This window comes from Microcaecilia unicolor, chromosome 6 (genome assembly GCF_901765095.1).
Source record: "Microcaecilia unicolor chromosome 6, aMicUni1.1, whole genome shotgun sequence".
Classification (NCBI taxonomy): domain Eukaryota; kingdom Metazoa; phylum Chordata; class Amphibia; order Gymnophiona; family Siphonopidae; genus Microcaecilia; species Microcaecilia unicolor.
In genome coordinates, this window is record NC_044036.1 from 340959607 (window position 1) to 340974246 (window position 14640).

Here is a 14640-nt window from a genome sequence, read left to right on the forward strand (position 1 = left end):
GGCGTTAATGAGTATTTCACCGCTTTTACTTGGTCCTTTTATTTTTACGACCAAGCCTCAAAAAGGTGCCCCAACTGACCAGATGACCACCAGAGGGAATGGGGATGACCTCCCCGTACTTCCCAAGTGGTCACCAACCCCATCCCACACTAAAAAAATTAAAAACCTTTTTTGCCAGCCTGTATGCCAGCCTCAAATGTCATACCCAGCTCCCTGACAGCAGTATGCAAGTCCCTGGAGCAGTTTTTAATGGGTGCAGTGCACTTCAGGCAGGTAGACCCAGGTCCATCCCCCCCCCCCCCCCCCCACCTGTTACACTTGTGGTGCTAAGTGTTGAGCCCTCCAAACCCCCCCCCCCCAAACCCCACTGTACCCACATGTAGGTGCCCCCCTTCACCCATAAGGGCTATGGTAATGGTGTAGAGTTGTGGGGAGTGGGTTTTAGGGGGGATTTGGGGGGCTCAGCACCCAAGGTAAGGGAGCTATGCACCTGGGAGGTATTTGTAAATATATATATATTTTTAGAAGTACCCCCTAGGGTGCCAAGTTGGTGTCCTGGCATATCAGGGGGACCAGTGCACTACGAATGCTGGCTCCTCCCACGAGCAAATGCCTTGGATTTAGCCGGGGTTGAGATGGCCGCTTTTTGTTTCCATTATCGCTGAAAAACAAAACCAGCCATCTCAAACCCGGCGAACTCTGGCATTTGGCTGGGTCAAACCGTATTATCGAAAAAAAAAGATGGTCGGCCATCTTTTTCAATTAATACGGTTCGGCCAGCTATTTGCGGTGCCGCCAAAATAGATCGCCAGCAATCTATTTCGCCAGCGCCGTTCGATTATTCCCCTCCACGTGCACCAAAATGGAGTTAGCACCTCACTACCGCATGGCTCGTGCGGTAATTTCATTTTGGCGTGTGTCCGATGCGCGCGTCTGAAAAATATTCTTTTTATTTTCGGGCTTGTGTAACTGACACGTGTGGGTCATTACCGCCCGGATTCTTTACCGCTTGGTCAAAGGCTGGCGGTAAGATCTCAGACCCAAAATGGACACGCGGCAATTTTGATTTTGCCGCACGTCCATTTTCAGCAAAAAAACCAAGGCCTTTTTTACAGGCGCGCTGAAAAATGGATTGGCTCGCGCCCAAAACCCGCGCCTACACTACCACAAGTCATTTTTCAGTGTGCCTTTGTAAAAGGACCCCTAAATTAGAAAGTGTGTCTTGTTAATTTCACGTTATCACGTCCTAACCCTGGAATGTGTGACTGATGTCGGTATTGAGACCTGTCATGGAATAAAAATACACATTAGCTACCAGGAAGCAAGTAGAAAGCACAGCATGGAAATCTTTTCCTAACACTTTTCAGTTTTTTTCAGGCTGAATGAACAAGAATAGAGTCATAATTTTGAAAATATTAAGCAAACAGTTCCAGCTTCTTTCCACCCTCTAATCTGCTTTTTATCTTACTCCACAGGGCCCTGCAACACACAAACCTGCTTCAGTGCTTAGCACAGTGCGCTGAGGTCACACCGTACCTGCTGGTGATGGAGTATTGCCCGCTGGTGAGTACTGGCCACCCACAAAATCTCAGGTTACGGAACGAACCCTCGCCCAGGAAAAGATTCAGAGGCCAGACACAGGCCTGATCACGCCTTAGTAGGGTTACCATATTTTGTCCCCCCAAAAGGAGGACACATGCCCCGCCCCCACCACACACCCTGCCCCATCCCCTTTCACACCCTGCTCCGCCCCTTTCACGTCCTCGCCCCGCCCCCTGTCACACACCCCGTCACCCCCCCTCCCCGTCACGCCCTTCCCCTTACCTTACGCACAGATGCAGGCCGTGAATTTAAATTGATGGCAATTAGCACCAATGATTGATTTAGGGCCCAATTATCGGTGCTAATTGGCTCATTATTCAATTTAATTGTGTGCCCAAATTTGCGCATGCAACTTTTAGAACCATTTCTAGAATTTGGGGACTGTTCCTGTAGGAAACATATTTATTGCAGTGATCTTGTTGTGATTATTAAATTGTTGGTTTGTTTGATGCTTTATATAGTGAAGGTTGTTGATTGTGTCCTATGTATACTCACTAGGCCTTCACAGATTATTTTTTATCAATTATGTTATAAATATTGATTTGTATTATTCAGTGTGCGTTTTCTAGCAAAAAAGGTGCCGGTACTCAAATGCTAGGTCACTCTTCAGGGGTGGGGTGATTACTGAGGGACCCACCCCCCAAATGCCAGGCCCCCTGCAACCAGTCACAGAATCTAAGGCAAGGCAGAATTTGGTGTGTAGAGCCTGAGCTCTTTCATTAATAAACTCAGGGACCATGGGTCAATTTTAGCAGACAGTGGAAAAGGTGCCGGTACTCAGTACCCCCAAGTACCCCCTCAAAAAAAGCCCTGCTTATATTTGCAACTAAGCATGTTTCATGAAGAAGCAGACTATAAAATCAAATAACTCTTACTGAGCCCCGCAGAGCCGGCGCCAAGCTGTCCAAAACTGTCCAGGGCAGCAGCAGTAATCTTTCCTTTCAAGATCAACCTCCCTGCTCTGCGTTTGTTGCGTCTGTCCAGCACTGTGTACCTACATTAAATATAGACACAGGGATGCAAGTGTCATAATTGTGTTAAAACATAGTAGATGACGGCAGAAAACGACCTGCACGGTCCATCCAGTCTGCCCAATAATTTAAACTCATATGTGCTACTTTAGGTGTATACCTGACCTTGATTTGTATCTGCCATTTTCAGGGCATAGACCGTAGAAGTCTGCCCAGAACAAGGCCCACCTCCCAACCACCAGCCCTGCCTCCCCCCACCGGCTCTGCCACCCAATCTCAGGATTCCTTTGTGTTTATCCCACGCAGTTTTGAATTCCGTTACCGTTTTCATCTCCACCACCTCCCGCATATACTTTCTTCCCCTGCACTCTGGCTTGTTTGTCCTCTCCCGATTATACACACTCCTCCTTCCTTTGCCCTCCCTCAGGTTAGCCTTCCCACTATCTTAGTGATACCCCACAAAATAAAGGATGAGAAATGTCTTAGCTAATAATATACAGAAGCTACACCCTGTGTGTAACAAAAGCCACGTTTTTTCCCCCATAGCTTAATCTTGCCAATGAAGCAGATAAGCTTTCAACAGTCACATAAAGGGCAGCAGGAAAGGAACATTAAAGCAAGTACTGTAGACGTTGGTTGGGGGTTACAGGTTCCTGCCTGTTTCTTAAGAGTAAAGGATCTGTGACTTTTCTGTTTTGCACAGGGAGACCTCAAGGGTTACCTCCGAAGCTGCAGAGCAGCTGATTCAATGGCTCCAGACCCCCTGACACTGCAGCGAATGGCGTGTGAAGTGGCATGTGGCCTTCTGCACCTTCACAGAAATAACTATGTGCACAGGTAGGGAGGGGCCGGGTAGGGGGGGGGGTGATGATATTCAGGGTCTGCTAAAAGTAAAGCGTGTATGATCATGCAGCCCTTGCTCAGAGGCTGGATATAAGGATGGATGACACAGCCATGTGAGTCCATAGTCCCTGTGACTACAGCGCAGCTCCCCAGCCCCCAACCACCTGACCAGTGCGCATTTGCTGAGCGCCACTATCGACTTTTCAGACCCATTTGATGACTTGTAGTTTTTACTGCAGCACAGGACAAAGAAGAGCTGGTATAACGTTAATAGTTTTTAGAGGAAATAAACCCCAGGATGGACCTGCTGCAAAGACAGGACAGAGCAAGACGAGTCAAGGAGCAAGACATTGAGGGCACAGGCAGTCAAGACGATCACAGAACAGAGAGCGCAGGCCGGCAAGTTGATCCCTGATAGCATGTGGCACAGGCCATCCAATCGAGCACAGACTGGCAAGTTGATCCCCGATAACATGTGGCACAGGCTATGAAATCGATCCCTGATAGCACTTAGCACAGACCACCGGATCGAACACAGAAGGTCCAATCGATCAAGTCCCCACTAGGCTGCTATACTGCATATATCCGAATTTAAAGGGACGTGAAATCATAATTTTCACCGAAAAGTCAAACCTACAAGGATGCACCTATAGCTGTGCATAGAGACTCGGTGTCATGTTGTCATGATGTGCTCTCACTCTCTGATTTTGCTGCCTGTTCCTGGAGGGTCTTGCCATGCATGGGGTTTCCTGGCTCTGCACCAGCTTTCCTTGCAACTGTCTTGGTCATGGTCTGTAACAATATCCTGATGCTGACTGAGTGGGCTTTGCAGACTCCAGCATCAGTGATTTTGTTGTAGAGGGTGATCTGTGGCTTCAGTTTCTCTAGGATGATCATCCCTTCTTCTTTCCTGATGGCCTTCTGCATGGATCAGCGTCTCACTCCGCTTCCAGAGAATCTTCTCCGCTCCTGGCAAATCTCCAAGAACACAAGTTCTGCAGCCTGAACATCTGATCATACTCTGTAGCTCCTTTTCATGAGTGACTTTTGCATACTTCTCTTTTTCATTTCTCTGTAATGCTTTCCCACCCTGTGTGTTTCCAGCTTTCATCTCATTTTCTTCATTGCCTCTCCTTTTGATCCTTTCTCTTTTGCCCTATCGGAAAAAAATAATCTTCCGAGAGCCGCACAGCTAAAGCCATTGATCTTTTAAGCAAAAGATCATTTGTCCTCTGCACTGGCGTAGCGAGGGGGGCTGCCACCCGGGATGGGGCGGTTCGCCGTTGCACCCCCCCCCCCCCCGCCGGGTGCAGCACGATGACATACCCCCCCTCGGCGCATCGACACCCCCCATGACCCAGTGCCCACCCTCTTCCGTCCAACCAGCTCCCTACCTTTAAAAAAATATTGGAATCCTCGCGCCTGCACGTAAAAGAAATGTGCAGCGTCTCATCGGGCCTTCCCTCGCTCTGTCTGTCCCGCCCTCCGCTGACGCAACTTCCTATTTCCACAAGGGCGGGACAGACAGAGCGAGAGAAGGCCCGATGAGACGCTGCACATTTCTTTTACGTGCAGGCGGGAGGCGCTGCGCCTCGCTTCGGATTCCAATATTTTTTTAAAGGTAGGGGGAGCTGGTTGGACGGAGGAGGGTGGGCACTGGGGGGGGGTGTCAATGCGCCAAGGGGGGGAGCTGGCAGGGAGCACCCCCCCCCCGAGCTGACACCCGGGGCGGACCGCCCCTCCCGCCCCCCCTTGCTACGCCACTGGTCCTCTGGCCTTTTTGATATTACTAGAAAGTGCTGGTGAGTTTTAATGAAGATACAGTGTGACTGTGTGACCAGAACAGATTCAGAGGAGGGCAAACAAGAGAGTTTGGCTGAAGAGATGAAAATTAAGGCTAAGACAGTGTTTCCCAAACCTGGTCCTGGAGGCAGCCCAGCCAGTCAGGTTTTCAGGATATCCACAATGAATATTCATGAGAGAGATTTGCATGCAGTGGATATTCTGAAAACCTGAGTGACTGGGCTGCCTCCAGGACCAGAAAAGTGTATTAACTTATGGAATATTAATCCAGACACAGAGGGTCAGTGCAGTCCACGCCCTGGACAAGAAGCAATTAACAGAAACATTTTATTCTCTTTATTTGTGTATTTGTGTCCACAGGGGGTGTTTGCGGCAGTCTGTACAGGTGAATGTGTCTCGTATATGAGAGTGACCAAGAGGAACATCCATGGGTGTCTGTGCAGTGACTGACTCTGAGTGATAGTTACATTAACTGCTGTTGAACCCTTGATCGTGTTACACTACTCTGAGCTCCACAGGCGCTAAATGGTTTTGAACTAACAACCTTTAATGTACTGTTCACATTTCTGATGACTAAGCAATTCGGGGGTCAATTTTCAAAAAGAAATGCTCAGCGCATTTCAACTGAAAATTTGACGAAATTTAGACTTATACAACTTAGGAACAAAATTTACAGAATGCACGTAGCGAGTTGTGTGCGTAAATTCTAATTATTGCTAATTAGTGCTGTTATCAAAGCTAATCGGCTTGTTAAGCCAATTAAGTTACCTGCGTTATTATAGAATCCGCCTGCATTTCAGTGCAGATCTCTAGGCGCGCTTTATAGAATCCAGGGGTGAGTGCGTAATTGTTTTCCCTAATTTAACTGCAGCACTGTAGCTGTCCATGTTTTAGGAACCCAGTCCTAATCAGTTTTCAGGCAGGCTGATTTAGGCTCCTAACCCCTACGTTGGGCATCTAACCCTTTTGAAAATTGACTCATTGCATGCAGTCTCCACCCAATACCAGCCAAAGTCCTCTGCTGTTGGGATTTCCACCCAGAAACATTCTTGAGATAGAAAGCCTCCTTCCTTCAGCCTTGTAGTCACACCTGGGGAACTATGTGGTCTCCAAAACTCCCACACACTATCATGTCTGCCTAATTCTAGCATTGGTTCAAGGAGCAGAGGAGTGGCCTAGTGGTTAGAGCACTGGCCTTGCAATCCAGAGGTGGCCGGTTCAAATACCACTGCTGCTCCTTGTGATCTTGGGCAAATCACTTAACCCTCCATTGCCTCAGGTACAAACTTAGATTGTGAGTCCTCCTGGGACAGAGAAACATCCAGAGTACCTGAATGTAACACCTTGAGCTACTACTGAAAAATGTATGAGTTCAATTGCTCCTGGTGATCCAAAATCCAAATAAATAAAGAGGGTACCAGAGGCATAACAGACATTCTTCTCACAGAAACATCCACATTTTGGACACCCTTTACTGGGAGGCATAGCAAAGGACGTCCTTCACCCATACTGTGAAAAAAAAAAAAAAAAAGACATCCCTGAGCACTTGGACGTTTTCACCTGGACTTGTATTTTTCTAAGGTTGTAGACGTCTATTATACACGCAGCTTGTCTGCATGTATGAAGCCATCCTTGGCATAACGCTTGGCTGCTCTGCACTGGCTTCCCCTCCTTAGGAAGGAAATCGTGTGCAAATGAACTAACAGCGAGCAGCTCATTTGCATGCGATTTCCTTCATGCATGCCCGTTCCTTTCTGAATCGCTAAGGGATCAGTAAGGGAAGGGCTTTTTCCGTTCAGTTGGTGCATCAGTTAGTCCACTGCAGTGCCCCCCTAGAGTGCCCGGTTGGTGTGCTGGCTCGTCCCACGACCAAATGACTTGGATTTGGTCGTTTTTGAGATGGGCGTCCTCAGTTTCCATTATCGCTGAAAATCGGGGACGACCATCTCTAAGGTCGATCATCTCAACATTTATGTCAACCATCTCTAAGGGCGACCTAAATGTTGAGATTTGGGCGTTCCCGGCTGTATTATAGAAACGAATGATGGACGCCCATCTTGTTTCAATAATACGGGTTTCCCCGCCCCTTCGCGGGGACATCCTGCGAGGATGCCCTCAGGAAAACTTGGTTGCCCCGTTCGATTATGCCCCTCCACATCTTCTGACCTTGAGTAATAACATGTTCTGAGTTCTCAGCGCTGGTGTAATAACATCTGAACACGCAGGGCTGCTGTAAAGACATGTTCTGAGTGCAAAGTGCTGGTGTAATGATGTATTTAGGCCAGTGTAATAACAGCTGTACCCTTCTCTTCTATAGTGATCTGGCCCTACGAAACTGCTCACTCACTGCAGATCTGATAGTCAAAATTGGAGATTACGGTCTGTCTCATTGCAAGTACAAAGTAAGTGAGAGTCTGTGAGGAAGGGGGAGGTGGGGTTCAGAAGGTTTATTAGGAGCAGTTTCTTTAATATGTCAGTATTTAACATGTAAAGAATTTGAAAACAAAAGGAGAAAGGGACGGGGGGGGGGGGGGGGAGGGGGGGATCTTCCAGAACCAAAGTTGTATGAGCTCCATGGTGCAATGACATCCCAACTCCTCTGCTGTTCAATAAGCTTAAAAATGCAAAGGGACTGAGCCCTCTGGTATTAATTTTAAATGAGGGCTCACCAGATTCTTATACACATCATTACCTCCTTTTTCCTACTGGCCATTCCTCTCCCTATGCTCCCAAGCATCCTTCTAGCCTTTGCCCTCACCTTCTCTACCTGTTTGGCCACCTTAAGATCATTAGTAATGAAAGTGACGCAATACTACTTTATGTCTCATGTTGCAAATGAACTTTTTATAGTTGATTATCTAACTTATGTTATAATCTACTCTATCACTCAGGAACCTCTATGCAATACCATATTGTCTTATACTTCACCATGTATGCGCCTTAATGCAATACCATTTGTAATTCTCTACCTGGAAATGGCGATCGCTATTACGGCATAATCTAAGCCACATTGAGCCTGCAAATTGGTGGGAAAATGTGGGATACAAATGCTGCAAATAATAATCACATACGATCACACCCAAGTCCTGCTCCTCTTTCATGCACCACTTACATTGTTGATATCTGAATAAAACTGTGTGCTTGCCCTGTTAGTCCACTTACTGTAGGTCAAAAAAAACAAACTGAGTTAAGAGACCTCTGTTTAATATTAGAAATCTCTGACCCTTCCTCAGAGCCATTCAGAATGATGTCTGAACATACAGGTAAATTGTAGAGTAGATGCAGTGCAGGGATGTCTCATACATGTTTGTATAGAGCGCTACGTACGTCTTGCATCTTCCTGCAGTCCCCCTTGGTTTATGGTCTTGAACCGGGTGGGGGTTTGGAAATCCAATAATGTGATGGCAGAAAGCGAGACAGGTCAACGAAAGTAGAGTAGGAAGTGGCAGCAGATAAGATGTGACATGATACTTACACTGCTTTCTCATACTAACTCTTCAGGAAGATTACTTTGTGACCACAGATCAACTGTGGGTGCCCCTACGCTGGATCGCTCCGGAGCTTATCGATGAAGTTCATGGGAATCTGCTGGTGGTGGATCAAACAAAGTCCAGCAACATCTGGTAAGGCATCTAAAGACTTGACTTGGTCAGCAGAACATTCCCAGTGCTCCCAATCCATTATACCTTCCAATTACAACCTGCGGAAGTCCAGCACTTGCTGTCTTCCTTAAAATGTCACCTACAGCCTCAGAGCACTCAAAACAAAATGCAAAAAAGCAGATCCTCAGTTGGGCACATTCTTTATGCAGTCACGCTAATTGTGTCTTTAATCGACGCTGATTTTTCTGGCGCAGTATTTAGAATTTGGCCTCACCCAGCCGCTTACGAAAATCCATATTGCATACAGACTAGAAACAGAGGAGCGATATTCACAAGCACTGATGACGCCAGGGGTGTAGCTAGGTGGGGCCACGGGGGCATGGGCTCCCACAGATTTAGCCCTGGCCCCCCTCTACTTATAACCCCCCCCCGCCACCACCGACCCTCCCCCACCACTTTCGACCCCCCCCTCCCACCACCACCACCACCGACGACAACCCTCCCCCACTGCCGCCACTACCAGGTACATTCAGTCTGGCCCAGTATGGCAACACTTATGTACTTATGTACATCAAAACAATTCTTTAATCACAGAGGATCAAAATGTACCACATACTAGAATTCCCAAAATGAAGCTGCTTTTTAAATAATATTGCTCCAATCTGATCTCCTTTTTTCGTGGTGGATCATCAGAAGGTGAATATCCCAGTGAACTAAGAATACAATTTCACCATGAATCATGATCAGTCCTTTTTATATTTTTTTATTTCACCTTCCAGTTTCTTTAATTATTTTTTAATAGTATCTATGATAGGAAAACGTATCTTTAAAATAAACAAGAGACCAGCTACTGACATGAGTCAAGTAAACCTGGCCATCAGCCTATGCCTCCTTCAGCACGAAGCAGACTTGGGAGCCCCTTGCAGTGTGGGGGGGTCCAGAGCAATTGCCCTATTTGCCACCCCCTAACGCCGGCCCTGCCTGCACAAGGGGAGTTGGTCACCCTTATGATGACCATTCATGGTGAAAATGTATTAGTTCACTGGGATAGTCACCTTTTGATGGTCCACCACAAAAAAAGGTGTAATCGTATTTAAAATATATCTGGATACATGCTTGCAAAAGAAAAGATGGTATATGTAAACCGCTTTAACTGTATCTACAGAAAGGCAGTAAACATAGTAGATGACGGCAGAAAAAGACCTGCACGGTCCATCCAGTCTGCCCAAGAAGATAAATTCATATGTGCTACTTTTTATTTGTACCTGTCTTCTTCAGGGCACAGACCGTATAAGTCTGCCCAGCACTATCCCCGCCTCCCAACCACCAACCCCGCCTCCCAACCACCAGCTCTGGCACAGACCCTATAAGTCTGCCCAGCACTATCCCCGCCTCCCAACCACCGGCTCTGGCACAGACTGTATAAATCTGCCCAGCACTATCCCTGCCTCCCAACCACCAGCTCCGCCTCCCACCACCGGCTCTGGCACCTGTGGAATAAACATGTGGTATATTTTATAGAAAAAATACACATGTGTATGTGCCTTTATGAAATAGGCTCCTATAACTTCTCCCTTCCACAATTTTAAACCTGCTCCAAAGCAGAAGGGTATATTGTACAATTAGTTGTGTATAGTGTATGAACGTGTGTTTTCACTTTAGCACACTAGAGGGAGCTCCAGAGCTGGTAGCAGACCTCTGAAAGAAAGTGATTTCATGGAAACACTGGACGCTGTAGTTCATGGGAATCCTGAATGCACAGATGGGCCGATGATCAGAAGCAAACACAGGCCCTAGAGGCTGCTAGTGCCATACTAGCGCCTGCATTTGTTACTGTCCCATGATCAGAGCCCCCGAGAGCGTGAAACAACGCACTCGCGGGCTCTGAACGCAACTAGCATGCAAATTCCTCCCCAATGATCAATGACCAGCGCACCAAACATTGGCTCACTGGCCGGAGCAAACCTTCACGCCATCTTGGAGCTGACGTCAGGGTTTGCAGACCATTGGGGAGAAATTGTGAGCCCTATCCAGTATGCATTTGCATGCTAGCAGGCCCCCATTCCCCCAAATGCAGCAGCCTGCACACCCCCCCCCCCCCCCCCGCAGGAGCAGGAACCCTGACCCGACACCCCCCCACCAGTGACACGGGGGCTGGAGATCCAGAGGTCTCCATCCCCCCCCCCCCCCCCGGTATCCCCTCACACAAAGGGAACCCTGGTGGCCCAGTAGGCCACGAGTCAATCCCCACCCCAGCCCCCTGGTGGTCTTAGTGGCCCTTCCCCACCTCCATACCTTCATTGGCGGAGGGAAGTGGCCTCCCTTCTCTTCCATCGGCGCCACCCTGAAAATGGCGGTGCCCTGCCCAGTGCATCCTGGGATGCATTGGGCGGGGCTTCAGACCATATAAGGGACTCAATAGAGCGGTTTGGTAAAAGAGGCCTTAAATGATATAAAACAGAGAAAAATGATAAGAACATAAATTCTCAACAAAAAAATTAGATAAAACTAAAAATCAAATTAACATAAGTTCAAAACATAATAACTCCGAATACCTTTACATAACTCATCAACATCATGTATATTGAAAAGCCTTTCACATTTTCCTAAAATCAGCTCCCATTAGAGGAAGCTGTTTACAAAAAAGAAAGTGCCTTCAACTTTTTCCTAAAATTGAATATGTCAGATTGGTTCAAAATTTTGGCTGGCAAAAAGGGGCATAATTGAAAGGGGCACCCAAGTTTTCCTGAGGACATCCTCACAGGACGTCCCAGCAAAGGGGCGGGGAAACCCGTATTATCGAAACAAGATGGGTGTCCATCTTTTGTTTCGATAATACGGTCGGGGATGCCCAAATAGCAAAATTTAGTTTGACCTTAGAAATGGTCATCCTTAGAGATGGTCGTCCCTAATTTTCAGCAATAATGGAAACCGAGGACGCCCATCTCAGAAACGACCAAATCCAAGCCCTTTGGTTGTGGGAGGAGCCAGCATTCGTAGTGCACTGGTCCCCCTCACATGCCAGGACACCAACCGGGCACCCTAGGGGGCACTGCAGTGGACTTCAGAAAAAGGTCCCAGGTGCATAGCTCCCTTACCTTGTGTGCTGAGCCCCCCCAACCCCCCCCCCCAAAAAAAAAACCCTCTCCCCACAACTGTACACCACTACCATAGCCCTAAGGGGTGAAGGGGGGCACCTACATTTGGGTACAGTGGGTTTCTGGTGGGTTTTGAAGGGCTCGCATTTACCACCACAAGTGTTAACAGGTAGGGGGGGATGGGCCTGGGTCCGCCTGCCTGAAACTGCTCCAGGCACCTGCATACTGCTGTCATGGAGCTGGGTATGACATTTGAGGCTGGCAAAAAATATTTAAAAAGGTTTTCTTTGAGGGTGGGAGGGAGTTGGTGACCACTGGGGGGAGTAAGGGGAGGTCATCCCCGATTCCCTCCAGTGGTCATCTGGTCAGTTCGGGCACCTTTTTGAGGCTTGGTCGTAACAAAAAATGGACCAAGTAAAGTCACCCAAGTGCTCGTCAGGGACGCCCTTCTTTTTTCCATTATCGGTCGAGGACGCCCATGTGTTAGGCATGCCCCATTCCCGCCTTCGCTACACTTCCGACACGCCCTCGTGAACTTTGGTCGTCCCCGCGACGGAAAGCAGTTGAGAACACCCAAAGTCGGCTTTCGATTATGCCGATTTGGCGACCCTGGGAGAAGGACGCCCATCTCTCGATTTGTGTCGAAAGATGGGCGTCCTTCTCTTTCGAAAATAAGCCTAAAAGCTTTCCAAATCTTTCGCCAAGTCCTGCCCAAAGTGTTTCTCTGCACGGTGATACAGAGAACCGTTTGGTTAAGAAGAGATTAATTATAACTCTTTTGAGGTAATGATGTTTTTCATAATGATCTGCGGTATGTCAAATAAATATGAAATATAAAAACCTGATATTTTGAAATACATTCTTCCACTTAAGATACAGCAGAGAAACTCCTTCAGGCAGATACTGCATTGATATGACCCTTTTTGTCCTGATGAGGGTGCTTAGTAAACCATAGCCTTGAAGTCAAGAGTTGGGTATTGTGTAGCACCTTGATCTTCACTGCCAGGTCTTCAATGGCTGCCAACAGGACAGGTTTTCAGGATATCCCTAAAGAATAGGCATGAGAGAGATTTGCATACGTTTAAGGTGGTAGACGTTCAAATCTCTCCCATGCTTATTTGTAAGACTTTACTGCTTGGTTTTCTCTGAGCTGCCTGGCGTGAACTTGCCTTGCCTTAGGTCAGCAGGGCTATATTGGAAGGGCTGGTATTGGCTCTCGGTGCCTAGTCTGTGACCACTTGTTTGATTCCTCAATTTCTTAAGCTGTTCTAGCTAGAATAACTCAATTTGTCTCTTTTCTTATGTACAGGTCTTTGGGGGTGACTATTTGGGAGCTGTTTGAATTGGGAAACCAGCCTTACCACCACTACACAGACAGGCAGGTCCTCACCTACGCCGTCAAGGAGCAGCAGCTCAAACTACCCAAGCCTCAGATGAAACTGTCCCTGTCCGATCGCTGGTGAGCAACTCAGGAGCTCTGCTATCATCACGTTTGTGTTTCTGTCTGTGAAATGCTGGAGTCGATATTCAGGTGATTTAATTGGGTAAGAGCCGGGGCGATCCAGGCACAGGGCTAAGATGGAACTGGGAGTTAACCGCGTACCGCTGGGTACGAGCACGGAATACCATCCGTACCCGGATAACTTTCAGCAGCCGCCCATGTATCGCAGATTCAGTGCTGGTATTACTGAGCATCCAGGTCCCAGATCTGTATTCACACACACGTAGAGGGACATTTTCGATATGACGTCTAAGTCCGACTTTGGACATTTTGCAAAAATCGTCCAAAATCTGAAGAGAAAAGAAGGTCATTTTTAAAAAGAAAAACGTCTAGCTTTTTTTTCGAAAATACCTTTTTGAACAAGGTTTTGTGATTTGGACGTTTTGTTTTTCGATCCATTTTCAAAAAAAAAAAAACGCCCAAGTGCAAATCGCACAAAATCAAGCCATTGGGATGTAGGAGGAGCCAGTATTTTTAGTAGACTGGTCACCCTGGCATCCCAGGACAGCAATAGGGCAACCCTAGGGGGCACTGCAGTGGATTTAAAAAACATCTCACCGTTGCGCCCTTATTTTGTCTTCTGAGCCCCCCCCCCCCCAAACCCACTACCCCCAACTGTACACCAGTACAGTAGCCCTTATATGTGGGTACAGTGGGTTTCTGCTGAGTTTTGGAGGGCTCCCAGTTTCCACCACAAATGTGACAGGTAGAGGAAGATAAGGATTTGAGTCCCCCATGCCATGGTGCACTGCACTGACGACTGCACTACTCCGGGAACCTGGCTCTAACATCTGAGGCTGTCATAGAAGCTGGGAAGTCATATTTTTATTCACATTTTGAGGGGGGTTAGAGGGGGTCAGTGACCACTGGGGGGGGGTATTGGGGGGGTCACCTCTGATTCCCTCCAGTGGTCACCTCTGATTTCCTCCAGTGGTCATCTGGTCATTTAGGGCACCTTTTTGTGCCTTATTCGTTATAAAAACAGGTCTAGCTCAAAACGTCTAAGTTTTAGTCCTGGATGGTTTTGTTTTGTTCCATTATGGCTGTAAAACGGCTGTGAAATGTCCAAGTCTTAGGAACGCCAAAATCCTATCCTTAACACACACCCAGCATGCCCCCTTATGTTTTGAAAGCACTTCTGATGAACGTCATAGAAAAACCTCTAAAAATTGATTTTGAAAATATTGATTTGGACGTTTTTGTGAGAAAAATGAGCTCCT

General features: G+C 47.4%; 1 protein-coding gene across 1 annotated transcript in view; it reads left to right on the forward strand.

Annotated features, from left to right (window-relative positions):
• The window catches only part of LOC115473539 (serine/threonine-protein kinase LMTK1-like), a 133259-nt gene that overhangs the window by 106244 nt on the left and 12375 nt on the right, over positions 1-14640 (forward strand). The window contains exons 6-10 of the mRNA XM_030208588.1: positions 1476-1563; positions 3277-3410; positions 7537-7621; positions 8721-8842; positions 13229-13378. Of these exons, the coding sequence (XP_030064448.1) occupies positions 1476-1563; positions 3277-3410; positions 7537-7621; positions 8721-8842; positions 13229-13378 (579 nt within the window). The remainder of the gene's footprint in view (positions 1-1475; positions 1564-3276; positions 3411-7536; positions 7622-8720; positions 8843-13228; positions 13379-14640) is intronic.